Genomic DNA, 17,540 nt, shown 5'->3' on the forward strand with positions numbered 1-17,540 from the left:
ACTTTCTATCTCTATTCCTCCCCACAGGCGGACTTTTAATCTTTACTTCAAGCTTCTCCACTATCCTGCCTTCTCCAATCCCAAAATCAACACCATTCAGCAAAATCCACGATTCTGCATTAAACACAAACTTATACTGACATAATTTATTATAACTGAACATACCATGTATTCAGGAACATTAGTTGAAAAGTGTGTATTTGCCCAGTCTTTTATAACTCAATGAAAAGATTGGCATTTTTCCATCAACCCGCTTCATCAACTTCATCGTGCTATTATTATATATTTATGTTGCCGCTACAGGGTGTTGCTTAATCAATTAGAATTAATCCAGCGCTTCCCAAACTTGTTCCTGGTGTGACCCCATTTTAATGCCTCAGAATTCATGTGACCCCAGAGTGAAAATTTAGGGGTCTGAGAGTTGTTGCTGAGTGGGAGGTTGGGGATTGGGTCCTTCAATTGATTAGCATGACCCTAGTCACCAAAGTAAAACAAAACAGCAAGATAGTAACCTTCAATATAACTTTCTTACTCACTGGGCTTAATGAGACACATGAACATGAATGTTGCAACACAATCTCTCAAAATCTGGGAGTATGGTTGATACTGCAAGTTGCTGGTAATTGTCAAAATGACTCAGCCTGTTCAGTTCCTGATTAGAGAGGTGCCATGCCAATGAGAAGTTTAGAAACTTTCTGCACACAGGGACTGCTTAGCCACCCCATCACCCCAACTCTCCAATTGCAACATGACCTCCCTCCCTCACTTACTGATCTTCCAAATGGGATCCCCGTTGATTGATGTGACTCTATAGTGTGTGGGGTCACTTGAAGGTTCACTACCCTCCCCTCCCAGTGAACGTGAGCTAGAAAAAAACTCACGTGCACGTATCATAGGGTTATGGAACTGGTCCCAGGACTTTCCTGACAGAATCTCTGCTCCACAGCCGCCATTACATCCTCAGAGCTCACAACCTTAAACTCTCGTTGGAAACCCCTGAACTGATCATTACTGCTTAGTTGCTCTGTTAATATAATCCAGAAGCTTGGGGTTCCTTTTTTGGTTTGCTCTGGCCAGTTTTGTTCACTTAAAAAGAATGCTAGGCATAAAGGAAATAAGTACGTTTAGCTCCCGGATCAGCTGCCAATTAAATGGTGGGTTTCTAGAAACTCTGTATGAATAGTGTTTGGGCCACAGCCAATGTTAATTGCTGCACAAACCAAATTCCTGAGGGAAACCTGACTTACGGGCCATAGCTTTTTTTTGTATTCTGAAAACGAAAATAAGACATACTGATCTCAGCAGCAAGAAGTCTAGTAACACTTTTGGGATTTTAAAAATTAAAAGTAAAAGTTTTATTAACAAGAATAAAAAAAAACTTAGGCACACTAGATTACAGTTACACAGTTAAACTTAGTCTTACAAAACATTGCCCCAAAAAGACACTCTACTTGGTCAGGCCCACAAGTAAACACCTACACGCACCATACCTACACACACACCTGCACACACACACACATAGGCGTAGTAGTATTGTCACTGGACTGATAATTCAGAGGCCCAGAATAGTGCTCTAGGGGCCCATATTCCTATCCCACGATGGCAGATGGTGGAATTTGAATTCAATAAATATCTGGAATTAAAAGTCTAATGATGACCATGAAACCATTGTCGATTGTCATAAAAACTCATCTGGTTCACCAATGCCCTTTAGGGAAGGAAATCTGCTGTCCTCACCTGGTCTGGCCTACATGTGCCTCCAGACCCAAAACAATGTGGCTGACTCTTAAAAATGCCCTCTAAACAAGGGCAATTAGGGATGGGCAATAAATGCTGGCCTATCCAGCAACGCCCACGTCCCACGAATGAATATATAAAAACACATACACAGACTTTTCACAGAATAACACAATATTCGTCAAAAATATTTTTAAAAATCCATTTCTCACAATATGCTGACGTAAAATGTAAAATTTCATATTTTGAAGTTAGTATAAATAACTAGAATAGTTTTATGATTAAGAGATCTGTGCAAATATTATGTGGAGAAATTGCCACAAACCAGGGACGTAAACAAATAAATGAAGCTGATAATTTCATTGGGCCAAAGATACTACTGAAAAAGGATACTACGATTGGCAGTAGAAAGTGTTTGCTTATTTGTATTTTCCACATCATTCAATTTGTTCATGTTGAAGATACTTTTTGGCGTCAATGTGTTTAACTGTTCTGCAGATTGCCTGATAGAAAATGCCCCAGCTTTGACCTAGATTTACTCCTAAAAATCCTTGGCAGAAGCCGCGTATAAAGAAAACATTTCAAGGAATTCAGTTTCATGGCAATTATCAGAGTTTAAAGGAGCTTACTATACACTTATGTTACCAGAAATAGCAAATCTTACATAGTAAAAATTAAAAATCCTGGAAACGCTTAGCAGGTCAGATAGCATCTGGAGAGGGAAAAGAGGCTTGAAGTTTCATTCACGTGTCAGGAGCGTAGCGTTGTCACAGTTCCTGGCTCTGCAAACCTGACCTGGAAGAAAGTGCCCCAGAAATTCAGATTTGCGTTCCATGGAGGGGTGGTGTGGGGGAAAATGAGGATTGTGGCTGCTGGCCTTGGAAAGAGTTTGGAGGCTACTGGGCGCGGAGGCGGGCTGGGTGAAAGGTCGACCTCGGTGCTCAAGCACTTTGGCGAAGCTATGGGAAGAAAAGAATAAAACAAAAAACAGCCTTCTAGCCCTCACCCTCAGCCTACTCCCCATACCTCATTCGTGTGAACTAATGCTATCTCATGCCCCAGCCCATCCTCATGGCCCCTCATATCCTCTATGCCAACCCATGCCACCACATGCACCCCCGCCCCCAATCCCCATGGCCCCTCATACCTTCCATGCCAACCTTATGTCCCTTTACCCACCCCCATGGCCCCATTCCTTCTATGCCAATCGATGCCCTCGACCCACCCCCTGGCCCCTCATATCCCCCATACCAACCCATGCCCCGTATCCCTTTATAGCCCCTATGTTAACTTTGTGCCAACTCAGGGAACCCATGTCCCCCACCAACCACCCTTATCCACCAATGGCCGACCTCAGGACCAATGCTGAGATTAGATAAAGCTCTTAAATGTCTATTGGTTAATTCACTTTTTCAAAAAAACTCGAATTGATAGGGGCTAGGTTCTGGGGCAGGACCTCTAGATTCGTGCCTCTGCAGCCAATTTCACTAAGTGCCTCTCCGTTTGTGCAAACATTCAGGCCAGAGTTAACATTTCAGCTCAAGATGACCTTTTCTTAGAACCTTGACCTGAAACTGTAACTCTGTTTCTCTCCACAGATGCTGTCTGACCTGCTGAGCACTTCCAGCGTTTTTTGTTATTACAGATTTCCAGAATCCATAGTATTTTGCTTTTGTATTAGCAAATCTTCCAGCCATGTTTAATGTGTTGCTGGTACATAATGAAATAGATTGCTTCCCCCCTACCCTGCTCCATCACAATATGCAGAAGTACCTAGAACCATAGTTTCATACAGTGGTTACAGCACAGAAGTAGGTTATTCAGCCCATCATGCAGGTCCTCTGTAAGATGATACTCAGCTAGTCCCAACCCCCCACCTCTTCCCCATGGCACTGCAATTCCTTTTCCTTTCAGGAGCTTAGCCAATTCCCTTTTGAAACCTACAGTTGAACCTGCAACAAACACACTCCCAGGCAGTGCATTCCAGATCTTAACCACTCGCTATATTATTAAATTGGATCTCAACCTTTCTGCCAATAGTAACAGTTCCTCACTATCTACACTGTCCAGACCTCTCATGATTTTAAACACCTCTCTCAACTTGCTCTTCTCTAAGGAGAACAGCCCCAGAATTAGACACAATACTCCAGTTGAGGCCAAACCATTGTTTTATAAAGGTTCGCCATAACCTTTTTACTTCTGCATTCCATGCCTCTATTTATAAGGCTCAAGATCCTGTATGCTTTATTATCACTTTTTGCCCTGCTACCTTCAATGATTTGTGGACTTATACCTCAGGAACCTCTACTCTTGCACCCTCTTTGGAAATATATCCTTTCTTTTATATTGCTGGGTTTATTTTTTACGCCCTTTTTTGAACTAGGGTACATAATTTACAATTCTCCAGTTCTCTTGCACCACCCCGGTATCTCAGGAAGATTAGAAGATTATAATCAGTGCCTCCACAATTTCCATTCTTGCTTCCCTCTGTGTCCTCGGATGCAAATGATCATGTCCTGGTGACTAAGCAACTTTAAGGACAGCCAGCCTTTCTAATTCCTCCTCTTTTTCAGTTCTTAGCCCATCTCAACTACCTCTTCTTTCACTACAACAATGGCAGCACCTTCTTCCTTGGTTGAAACAGATATGCTCATTCAGTATCTCAGCCGTACCCTGTACCTCCATGTATAGATCCCCTTTTTGGTCCCTAATCATCCCTACGCCTCCTTTTACCACCTTTTTTTCTATTTATATGCTGATGGAACACTTTTGGATTCCCTTTTATGTTGGAAGCCAGTCTCTTCTCATACTCTCTATTTGCTGCTCTTATTTCTTTTCTCACTTTCTCTCTGAACTTTCTACATTATGACCGGTTTGCACTTGCAATAGCAGTCTGAAATCTGTCATATGCACTCATTTTATGCTTCATCTTACTATCTTTTTTGTCAACCAGGGAGCTCTGATTTTGTTTATTCCATCTTTCTCTGCATGGAAATGTACCTTAACTGTACCTGAACCATTCCCTCCTTAAAGGGAGCCCATTGTTGCCTTTCCGTTTTGCCTGCCAATCTTTGATACCAATTTATTTGGGCCAGATACATTTGTACATCATAAAAATTTGCCTTCCTAAATTAATTATTTTTACTCTGGATTGTTCTCTGTCCTCTTCCATAACTGACCTAAACCTTATGATACTATAAGCACTGTCCCCTAAATGTTCCCCTACTGACACTTGATCCACATATTCCACCTCATTCCCCAGAATCAGATCCAACAACGTCTCCTTCTTTATTGGGCAGGAAACATGGATGTAGAAAATTCTCCTGAACTCACTTTAAAAATTCTTCCCCCTCACTGCCATTTACATTATTAATATCCCAGTCTATATTGGTATAATTGAAGTCCCACATAATAATTACCCTTCAAATCTTGTACCTCTCTATAATTTCTTTGTAAATTTGTTCCTCTACATCTCTCCCATGAGTTGGTGGCCTATAGTCTACAACAAGCAACGTAATGGTTCCTCTATTGTTTCTGGGCTTGAATCAAATAGATTTTGTGCTTGACCCCTCTAGGACATCCTTTCTCTCTAGCACTGTAATATTATCCTTAATCAATAATGTCACTCCTTCTCCTTTATTTCTTGAATACCTTATAACCGGGAATATCTGGATAAGTATCTACTAGTGCTAAAATTACCCAAGTGGTATCATTTATTTTTAGCCCATGCTGAGCCTTCAACCACACTTTTAGACCCCAGTCCCACTTTAGCTACTCACTTTCCAAACATCCAATATTAGTACTCAGCATGATAACCGTTAGATTTCTCAGGGTTCCTTCCTGTCCTGGTCCAGATTTTCCGTAAGACATGCTCTTGGTTCCAGATGCTAAAATATGACTTGGACCCAATATCTGCCATCTGTAGTTGGCTCCGGGTAATGATGCCCATCCTGTCACTTCCTGACTCTTCATCTGCAGTCCCTTCTCGGTTTCCAGTTCCATTTGCAAAACCTCCATCATCTATTGTATGCTGAAGCATGCTTATTGCATTATGGCTTAGCACATGCCCTGTACTCACCCTATCTCCAACTTCGCACATGCAGAAGCCTTAGAATAATGGGGGTGAAGGATGAGGGGAATAGCAATTGGAGCCTTGTGGAGGGGTAAGAAAGATGGTCAAAGCACACCGGTGGAATGTGGATGTTGAGGAAGGAGTAATGTGATGAAGTAGGAATATTGAGCGTGAATGTACATTGCCACGAGGTGGGAAGGTAGGACTAACAAATCCAAAGCTCCCTGGGTGATGAAAGTGATAGGGAGTAAGATAAAGCAGGAAAGCGTGTATATGACAGGTGTCAGGTGAATGATACAATAGAGAACCAGACTGACTATACAAAGTTCAGTGGTGGGGGGAAGTGAAAAATGTAAAATAGAGGTGCAGAGAGATGAGAGACTGGCAGAAAAGGAATCCAAAAGTCTTCCATCACCATATAAATAGTAAAAGGGTGGTAATAGGAGCAGGGCCAATTAGGGACCAAAAAGGGGATTTATGCCTGGAGGAAGACAGCATAGCTGAGGTACTAAATTAGTACTTTGCATTTGTCTTTACTACAGGAGGAGATACTGCCCAAGTCATTGTAAAAGAGGAGATAATTGAGACATTGGATGGGTTAAAAATTGATAAAGAGAAGGTATCAGACAGGCTGGAAAGTTAATAAGTCACCAAGACCAGATGAGATGCATCTAAGGATACTAAAGGGTGGAAATTGCAGAGACACTGGTCTTCCAATCTTCCTACCGACATGTTTCTTGCCGACGTGTTTCACAATGGCGTATATAAGGCATGCACTTGACAGGTTGCACTTTGAAGGGAACTCGGGGGAGAGTGTACAATAACATTGCGCAGTGCTCGCAAGGGACTTCAAGGTTGAGGCGCATTGGTGGGGTCAAGGGCTGCCCTGCGGTTGAAGGTAGTGCATAAGCACGTGCAGGGTGGTGGGCGAGGGAAGCGGCCATGCATTAGGGAAACCTGGTATAAAGTGACCATTCCTCTGCAGCTGAGACAGTTCAGGCACAGCTACATTGACATGTGTGGAGTCGGGTCTCCAGCTTATCTGCCCACTTAAGCAACGCAGAGGCGTGAAAGAACCACCATGTGCACCAGAGCTTTTCACCTCTCGGGCACAGACTGCAAACTAATGAGTGTTTTAGTGGCCTGCAGAACAGTTGGGTGAGTGGGCACATTTCACAATCTCCGCGTTAAAGCTGGCCATGGAGCAGTCACTGCTGGAGGCGCTCATGGCCCCCTGCAATGTCATCGTCCCGGTTTGGACCAGTCTCCCCCATGGTTCAAGCTAATAATGGAGCCTTGCAGCGTTGGTTGGGAGAATGCCTGCACCCGAGCTGAAAGCACAGCATGCAGTCCAATGGGCAAAGCTACCACCAATTGGCTAGGTAGAGTGGGGCAGAGGTGAGTGCGGTTTCAGGCAGACATGCAGCGCACTAAACTCTGACCAGCCAAGTAGTGACCAGCACTCTCTGGGATGCGTTAAGGGGCCTTCATACTTAACCAAGGGAGGTTCTTAGAACACCCGAACTAACATAAGAACTAGGAGCAGGAGTAGGCAATTCAGCTCCTCGAGCCTGCCCCGCCATTCAATACGATCATGACTGATCTCATTTCGGCCTCAACTCCAATTTTACGCCCTCTCCCCATAACCTTTCAACCCGTTACTAATTAAAAATCTGTCTATCTCCTCCTTAAATTTATCCAGCGTCCCGGCATCCACTGCACTCTAAGGTAGTGAATTCCACAGATTCAAGACCCTTTAAGAAAAGTAATTCCTCCTCATCTCTGATTTAAATCTACCACCCCTTAGCCTAAAACTATGGCCTCCCATTCTAGAATGCCCCACAAGGGGAAACATCCATGTCTACTTTGTCTATCTCCTTTAGCATCTCATATACCTCAATTAGATCTCCTCTCATCCTTCTAAACTCTAGCGAGTATAGGCCAAAACTGCTCAATCTCTCCTCATAAGACAAGCCCTGCATCCCTGGAATCAACCAAGTGAACCTCCTCTGAACCCCCTCCAATGCAACATCCTTCCTCGAGTAAGGGGATCAAAACTGTGCACAGTACTCTAGGTGTGGTCTCACCAATGCCTCGTACAGTTGCAACAACACTTCCCTATTTTTATACTCTATTCCTTTAGCAATAAATGCTGAAATTCCATTTGCCTTCCTTATTACCGGCTGTACCTGCATACTAACTTTCAGCGATTCATGCACGAGGACACCCAGATCCCTCTGCACTGAAGCATTCTGAAGTTTCTCTCCATTTAAATAATAAGTCGCTTTTTTATTCTTCCGACCAAAATGGATAACATCTTTCATCCTGCAGGAGGAGTACATCAAGAGCATGGAGCCTGGTGATCTAGCTATGCACCTCATGGCATGCAGAGTGCGAAGATGTCAGAGAAGACAGCGACGGAGGTGCCTGTCTGGGCAGAGGGAGGAGGAGCACCCTCAGGAAAGAGGGGGCGGATGGGGCTCATGCACACACCGATGAAGAGCCACAGCAAGCTGTCGCTAGTTGGCACCTAGCTAGACCCAGGGTCTATAGACACCGCCTTCCATTCCTGCAGATGACCCGGAACTAGTGTTGCCGAAGACTGCGCATGCCTAGGGAACTGGTCAGTCACATCTGCCAGCTACTGCAGGATTTGGCACCACGGAGAGATAGAGGGCATCCAATGCCAGAGGCCGTGAAAGTGACTGCGGCGCTCAATTTTTCTTTACACAAATGGCTGCTTTCAGGGCTCTGTGGGATATCATAAGCTACCACCAGCAAATGCACCCATGAGGTCATGGATACCATCTTCAAAAGAGCACACAACTTTGTGCATTTTGCCCGGGACCAGGAGAGCCAGGATGCAAGAGCAATTGGATTTCCCCAGATCCCGGGTTTCCCACAGGTGCAGCGTGCGATCGACTGCACTCACGTGGTGCTCAGATCTCCATTGCAACAAGCAGTCAACTATGTAAACTGCAAGGGCTTCTGTTCACTGCAGCTGGTGTGCGACCACCACAAACACATTTTGTGCAGATCCTGCAGGTCTACGCACAGTTTCCAGGGAGTGTCCATGACTCCTGCATTCTCAGTCAGTCACAGATCCCTGATGTCTTCCAGGGTGCACAGAGGCTGCAGGAATGGCTCCTCAGGGATAAGGGCTACCCAGAGGATGTGGCTGATGACACCCATGTGACGGTATAATGAGGCTCATGCTGCAACTCACAACTTGGTGGAGCAAACCATTGGGATGCTAAAAATGAGGTTCCAGTGCCTGGACCAGTCTGGTGGAGCCCTGCAATACAGTCCACAGAGGGCATCACGCATCGTCATCGCCTGCTGCAGCCTTTACAAACTGGCGTTGCAACAGGGATAGGAGCTGGCTGAGGAGGAGATGGAGGTCTCCTCCGACGAGAAGGGCATCAACGGTATTGAGGGTGAGGAGGTTCTCAAAGGTGACAATGAAGGGAATGAGGCTCCACACTGGTCAGAAGAGGCAGGCACACTCAGGAGGATCTCAGCTGCTAGATTTGTGGGGGATGATGACAACATGCAATGAGCAGACACCATAGATCCTCACATTACATCTATGAACTTTTAACTCCAGTCTGGCTTATGGCAGCGCACATACCCTCTGTGAGAATGCTCCTGTCACGGGGGTGCAGTGGAGATCCTAATAGTCACTTGATTGCAGGAGGATGACGATGACATGCAGTGAGGGCACTCCATAGATCTTCACATAGCCTCTGAGAATGTCTGACTCCTGTCTGGTCAAGGGCAGCTCACTTGCACTCTGTGATCAGGGTCATATCATGGAGACACAGCCATAAAACTTTAAAAGCATCTGATCCTTTGTCTGCCTTCAGCACCTGACCCCTTCAGGAGCACAGCGTCACTGGTCACAGATGCTGAAGAGTTGGGGGCCAGCCCCATCTTAAAGATGCTGAGAGCACAGAGAGAGAATGACGGAACTCTGTGACGCCTGCCCACTACATTCTGGCAGCAATGACAAGCACCAACAAGGTGCAGACATCACTAATGCGTCCAAGAAGTGTGAGGCCGGATCATCACTTTGGTCTCAAGCACAGGGAGGAGGTCCCGGACTGAGACACCTGCCTTTATCTTGTTCGGAAAGGTTTCAAATCTGAGTGACACGAACACTGCTCATCAGAACAAGGAGCCATAGGCAGGGAGATATTGTTGAGTGTCTATTTACAATTGTGAAAATTATGTACAAGTGGTTAACACCCATGCCCAGGCTGTGCAACTATATCTTCTTAACCTTCCTAACCCGGTCATTACCTGTTGGTGCTCCCCAGACATCTACAGCGGAGATGGAGGCAGCCTGCTGACTGCTATGCCTTATCAATGATGACCTTGATAAACGTCCTCTAGAGGGCTGAGACCTGGAGGGTCCCGGCCTGCTTTCGGGATCCTGCTGTGTGGCAGGAGCACCCTCCTCGTCCTGTGGAGCTGGGGCTGCTGGGGTCACAGGAAGGGATTTGGATGGGCTGGATACTTCTGGAGTCACCTGGGTGGATAGCCCCGGGGTGTGCACCTGCTGATCATCCTTCTTATGGGCGCCCAAGGGCCCCTGGCTGACTTCTTGAGAAGGGGAAGCTGGAGTGAGATCGATCTGCCCCACACCCCTCTCACGTACACTGTTGGAGGCCAACTATGGCGTCAGTGATTGGAGTTCAGCCTGTGCAGCAATGTAGGAGTGGCATCCTGGACCAAGGTCTCCATGGCGGCCACCATCCTACCAGTGTTGACCTTGGCGCATTGGCTATGCTGGTGCTATTACCTCAGATTGAAGGCAGGCGGGCTCCTCCATCGTGCCTTACTATCTGCAGAGTGCAGCGGACATCCCTTCCTGATGTTCCCATGCTTGCCTTTGCAGCTTCAGCAATTGAAACATGACTGAGTCCAGAGGCTCATCATCTGACTCGGACTCAGCAAATTTCTGGTCTCCAGCAGTCCTCTGAGTGCCAGAAACCTGGGAAGTCCCTGCCTCCGCCTACTGTGGATCAGAAAGTGCGATGTGCTCACCAGATTGTGACCCCAAAACTACTGTAAAGCTAGGTCCCACCAAAGTATGTGTCTCTGTGCTGGTGGAGGATGTGGGTGAGCGCTGTGATGGGCTTTCAAGGAGGCGCCTTCAGATTCCTCTTCAGAGGTTTCTTTGGGGCTTGATTGGAGGCCCTGGGTTGTAGACTCCTCCGGTTGTTTCTCCAGACATGCCTGCAAAAGCAAGGAGAGATAATTAGTGCATGGCAGTGGCCTGTAAACCAGGCTACATCGGTCACAGCATGGTTGTCTGATGGATGTTGCACTGCTGGATCCTCACTTGGTAGAGCACCACTGACCTCACGGTCAGTGCAGGAATGGTCCAGGTCCTCACCGGCCAGCTGGATGGCTGTGTTTTCAAAGTCAGTGAGGACTATGATTTCAGGCATTCCTCCACCAGTCCACGACCTCTCCCTGTTGTTGGCTGTCAACTTTTCTTGCATGAATAGAGATGGAGTGTGTAAACAAGACATCTACAAGGCCAGACAATAAGTATGCTTGGCATGTGTGGGTGGTGAGTGGTCAGGTGTGTGTGAGAGTGATTGGTGATATCCCTTGAACTGGCAGTGAGTGAGGGCCCTGTTGTGAGTGTGTGAGTTAAGAGTGATGAGAAGAGTGACTTAACCTGGTTGAACAGAGATCATCATTCATCCTCTTGTGGCATTGGGTGGCTGTCCTCTTTTGCAGGACATCGGCGTTGACCAGTGCAGTCACCGTCTCCCAAGCTAGATTCATGATATTGCTGCCAAAGCAGGGTTAGAGGACATCATGACGAACTTCCACGGCATCCAAAAGGCGCACCGAGGACGCATCATTAAACCTGGGGGCTGCAGTCTTTTTGCCTTTCAGGGCCATGTCTTCCGTGCAGCAGTCCTGGGCTGGAAGCACTGTGTGCACATGGCTGTACTTTAAATATGGGGCCCGGCGTGATGAAGTGGCGAGGTGATGGCATGTTGGCCGTCGTTTTCCCCGCCCGCACTTCCACTTGGTGCAAATCTGGGACAATTCTGCCCATAGACATTCTAGGTGACAAATTGCAGGTGAAATTTAATGCAGAGAAGAGTGACGCAATTTATTTTGGTAGGAAGAGTGAGGAAAGACAATATAAAATAAGGGGTACAATTCTAAAGGGGTTGCAGGAGAAAACAGACCTAAGGGTATAAGTGCACAAATCATTGAAGTTGGCAGGGTAGGTTGAAAAAATGGTTAAAAAGGCATATGGGATCCCGGACTTTATAAATAGGGGCATAGAGTACAAAGCAGGGAGTTATGATAAACCTGTATAAAACACTGGTTCAGCCTCAGTTGAAGTGCTGTGTCCAGTTCTGGGCATCACACTTTGGGAAGGATATAAAGGCATTAGAGAGGTTGCAGAAAAAATGCGTAAGAATGGTTCCAGGGATGAGAAACTTCAATTACATTGACAGATTGGAGGAGCTGGGGCTGTTCTCTTTGAAGAAGAGACTAAGGGGAAATTTGATAGACACGTTCAAAATTATGAGGGGTCCGGACAGAATAAATAGGGAGAAACTGTTCCCATTGGTAGAAGGATCAAGAACCAAAGGACACTAATTTAAGGTGATTGACAAAAGAAGCAATGGTGACAAGAGGAAAACATTGTTTACACAGTGAGTGGCTAGGATCTAGAATCCTCTGCCTGAGAATGTAGTGGAGGCAGATTTAATTGAAGTCCTTAAAAGAGAATTGAATAATTATCTGTAGTGAAAAAAATTGCAGGGCTTAGGGGAAAAGGCAGGTAAGTGGGACTAGGTGAGTTATTCTTGCAGAGAGCCTGTAAAGATACAGTGGGCCGAATGGCCTCCTTCTGTGCTGTAACGATTTTATGATTCTATGTGAGGGCAGGGCAACTCAGAATAAGTGAAAGAGGAAAGCAAATTGATGGATAGTTACAGAGGCCGAAATCAGGCGCACAAGAACAAGATAGATGGGGGTGAGAGGATTTGAAGGTGCTGACAAGAAGGTACAATGCAAGATGAGGGGCAGAATTTCTCTCTCGTTGGGCGAGTGCGCGCCCGACCTGAACGCACATAAAATGACGCGCAATGATGTTGGGCAAGCGTCCCAACATCGTCGCACACTCGCGATATTTTGGTCGGCGGGCGCGTGAATTGGCAGCAAGCCTGCCGACAATTAAGCAGCCTATTAAGGCCCTTAATCAATTAAGTGAGTAGAATTTTTTGCTGCCGATCCAACTGTTCAGTTGGCGGGCGAGCGAAAAGGCCAAGCAGCCTTTGCATTTTTGGCACAACCTCATCCAAGAGCGGGCTGAGGTTTCGACCAGTGAGTAAAAAAAAAATAACTTCTTACACTCCTATGACAGTCACATGAGGGGACATGTTTTCATGATTTTAAATATCTTTATTTTTATGGTTAAAAGTCTTCAGCTTCCTAAGGCAGCTCTGTGCCTCAGGGAGCTTTTACTGTGCGCGCCCGCACGCATATGCGAACTTCAGCGCTCACGCTCCGCCCACCTCCACCCCAGCAGCACTGAGCGCTGCAGCACGCAATTCATGCTGGCTGGCCATTAATTGGCCAGCCAGCGTGAAATTGTGGTCGGGGCCCGATCGCGGGCGGTGGTCGGCTTTGCAACCGCTCCCAGGCCTGGCTGCCCAACGAGGGCAAAATTCTGCCCAAGGATACAAATGTGAGAGGATACATGAAGCAGAATGTGTGGGAAAGTATTGAAGCAGTTGTAAGACAGTTAAATGTAGGGACAGCAATGAGATCAAGCCTATGTTAAGAAGTTGTATTGGAGGATGTAGATCTGTGGAGAAGATAAAATGAGAGAGAAAAGGGCACAGAAAGAAGTACAAAATATGATAAAGGAAATGAGAAACAAGAGAGGACTCAGAGGCAAATAAAGAAGAATAGAAGGACAGAGCAGGAAAGTAAAGAGAAAAAGAACTAGCAATGTGCAGATGCCAGGAACTGGTAGAAGACCATCTTCTGCAACTTACTGTGAGTGACACAATTGAAGAACCACTTAATTTTAAAAAAGATCAATTGTATAAAGCTGTTCATATTTAAAAATAGTTGCTCCAATTCAATGACACTCATAATTGGATTTTTCCTGAGTTCCCCAAACGACAATTTTAAACTTATTTTTCTAATGATGTATTTTTATCAAGTAAGCCAATAACTTAGGTTTGGTCACATAAGTAGTGATTTGGAGTGTTAACTAGTGTACAGGGATAAGTTGTTACACACATGCTCGAATATTTTGGACCCGAGTGTCCAAAGAAAGAACTTGCATTTATATAGCACTTTTCTCAACTTCCCAAAGCACTTCACAGCCAATTAAGTACTTTGGAAATGCAGTTACTGTTATAATGTAGGAAAGCACAGCAGCCAATTTGTGCACAAGGAACCATAAACAGTAATGAGAGAAATGACAAACAGACAGTAGTGATGTTGGTTCAGGGATAAATGTTGGCCAGGGTGTCAGGAAATCCTCTGCTCTTCACCAAAAAGAGTCATGGGATATTTCACATCCACCTGAGGGGTCAAAAAGGTGTCTTCGTTTAACCTTTCATCCGAAAGATGACACTTCCTGCTGGACTGCACTGGATTATCAGCCAAAGTTAAGTGCTCAATTCATGGAATGGGATTTGAACCTTCAGACTTCTGTCTCAAAATTCAGAATTCTATAATGGAGCCACGGCTGACACTTCAATTTTTACAAAAGGATAATTTAGCGAAGGTAGGCGTTGGGCCGCCTCTGTTCATAAAACATTAGAAATCTCTGAATATGCTTAGAAATTCCACACGGTAATGGGAGGTAATTTAGAAAATTTTGAACAGAGCGGAAGAAAATGTGGGTATTTCTTCACTGCATTAAGAGCTTCCGATTCAGAGGGAGCAGGTGCTTCTTTGACTGCAACCTCATCCCAATGTCAATTTGTGGGTGCACCTGGCAGGATCCCATCAGATACAACCAGTGGTACACTTGCATGCAGCAAGAGTATATGCCATACTGCAAGATACATGGGCATCACAATGCCATATTCAAATTGCAATCTATCCCAGATTAATCAAATGTCATTTGAACATAGGGTGCAGAAAGTAGATGTCCCAGTAGCTCCCAGCATTGGCAAGGACACCTGACAATATGTGAATGACTCTGTTCCTGGGATTTGGAATGGGGTCATGAGGAGGACAGGCACTGTCAGAAGTTCAGCCTTTCCATACCCTGATGGAAATTCCAGTGGATCCAGTGCACTAAGTTACAGTTCTAAAAGCTATAAATATTTACACCTGAACATTATCCTCTCTAATGTTGGTCAGGTGTTTGAATGAAATACGAAAACTCTAGGAATAAATGTTTTGTGTTGGGGTTTAGTTTATTTGAATTCACTTTTATAATTTCCAGCATTATAATTTTACACATCCATGTACAAGAGTAGAAAAAAATTATTTGCTATAAAGAAAAATTCAGTATGAAACAAATTAAGCATAAGCAGTGTTGTACAGGGTGGGTTTTGTTACATTATTTGAACATTGTTAAGTATTACTACAAAAATGTTAAAATTCACAAATAATACCAAATAAACACATTTTACTTGAATTAGTTACAAAATATCTATGATAATGCATACAGAAAATAAAATAAATTTTGAGCTATTGGCAATATATCTGTTTACTACTTCATAGAAATACTATATATTATCAGAATAGTCTAACATTTCTATGTAGTATTCAATTACATTATTTTTTTCCAATTTATAATACTGTTTGTATGGGCAATACTTTAATTTTCATCACAAAATAAAGCTGGTAGAGCTAAAAATTGATAAGTCTTAACTGTAGGTTAGTTTTATGCCTAGCTATTTTGCAATTATGATACTTTAGGTTTATACTATATGGATGATGGTCATAGAGGTTTAGTGAAGACTGAGCTTTATTTCATGTTCAGCTAGTGACTATCCTCCTTGGCCAAAGTGGGATATGTGGGGTTTCTGGATCCAAGGTGATATCACCGTCGATTAGAAATTAAATTCTCATAGAAGTGTCAGTATTCCAATTCCTGAACCAGCAGATCCATAGTATTCCAGGGCACCGCTGATAATTAAAAGGCTAATTCATTGTTTTGACTGATGGGTAGATTTGTCACTGGGATCTGAGATTCTTCCCATTTATCTCCAAATAACCCTATAAAACAACACTCATACAGCAGAATGGTCCCAGCAGGACAGGCTGTCAAAAGCTAAGCAGTGCTTTCTTTATACTGGTAAGTATTTACACTGGGTGACTAGGGAGGTGGGTAGTGGAGTAGGATCAATAAACTTTTGTTCTCACCAACTACTGAAGTTCTCTGGGTTTAGATAAGTGAGGTGTACTCCTACAGAGAATGATTGTGCATTCCATGTCATGCAAACGAAAACTTTACATATGCGCACTTCTTAAGAGTTTAGTTTGGAGGACTCTTAAGCACATTGATGAGTTTCCACACAGTTCAAGACATCCAGCTGTCCAAAAAAAAGATAGGTTCACTTTCTATGGCCACTGAGTCAAAAACGTTGCTCAATAGGGGTCAATGAAGCATTTTCAATAACACAAACTAATAATTAAATGGCGTATTAATTGGCACTAGATATGAGCTACTTAATCTGTTCTTACATAGCATGTTCTTTGTAAATGAAAAATTTATATTTCTACAATGTTTAAATTATACAGCAATACTCCTGGGGGGTGTACTTACATAATTCAATGCGATTAAATCACTAACTTTTGAAACATTCATAACAGCCTCAGCTCGAATTCTGCTTTCTGACCTAAAATCCATTTAAATCATTATAACTATACTGTTTCAGATTTGTCTCACATTATTTTGTGACTTCATATTAAATTATTAGCATCACTGAAGTGAAGTTAATCTGACCAGTCATTTTCATCAAACTCTGAATCATCATCTGAATCACTATATTCCACAGCAATACGCCTTGACAGAATAGTTGCTACATCATTCCCAACTGGCTCTCGTTTAGCTTCTTGCTCACGTTGCTCTTGAACCTTTTTAAGCTGAATACCTAGAGTAAGAAAGTTGATTCCAGTAAATCTATAAGGTTATTTTAAAAACCAGTGATGGCATTTGTTGCAAGCTAACCTGTTTGTTTCTTCAAAAAGATTGAATTTAAGAACTTAAAACATAAAACTCCATACAGCATACATTTTTTCTGTTATTGAAGTTTTCAATTACATTCAACAATCATGAACTTTACAGCAGGGAACTAAAATATACAAGAAAGATAAAAGCAAAATACTGAGAATGCTGGAAATCTGAAATAAAAATAAAAAGTGCTGGAAAAACTCAAGAGGTCTAGCAACAGCTGTGGAGAGAGGAACAGAGTTAACATTTTGAGTCCAATATGACTTTTTCTAAACTGAAGAGAGATACAAATGTAATGGGTTTAGTGCAGTTAAAAAAGTTGGGGGTGGAGGGGAGGGTATCAGGTAAAACAAAAGGGAAAGTTAAGGATAGATTAGATGTCGGAAGAGGTTAAATAACAAAGATGCCATGGAACGAAAGGCAAAGGGAGTGGTAATGATTGTAGTAAGGAAACAAAGCATGGGTCCAAAGTAAGTATTGTTTCTTTACTACAACCATTACCACTCTCTTTGTCTTTTGTTCCATGATGTCTTTGTT

At 43.9% G+C, this 17,540-nt stretch overlaps 1 protein-coding gene across 4 annotated transcripts in view; it reads right to left on the reverse strand.

Moving 5' to 3' along the window:
• Window positions 1–15,214: 15,214 nt before the first annotated feature.
• The window catches only part of wasf3b (WASP family member 3b), a 122,286-nt gene continuing 119,960 nt past the window's right edge, over window positions 15,215–17,540 (reverse strand). For all 4 annotated transcript variants that reach the window (XM_078545394.1, XM_078545391.1, XM_078545395.1 and 1 more), the window contains exon 10: window positions 15,215–16,923. In XM_078545394.1, coding sequence (XP_078401520.1) covers window positions 16,766–16,923 — 158 coding nt within the window. In that variant the 3' untranslated portion in view covers window positions 15,215–16,765. The remainder of the gene's footprint in view (window positions 16,924–17,540) is intronic.

Source organism: Cetorhinus maximus, chromosome 7, assembly GCF_964194155.1.
Source record: "Cetorhinus maximus chromosome 7, sCetMax3.hap1.1, whole genome shotgun sequence".
Lineage (NCBI taxonomy): Eukaryota > Metazoa > Chordata > Chondrichthyes > Lamniformes > Cetorhinidae > Cetorhinus > Cetorhinus maximus.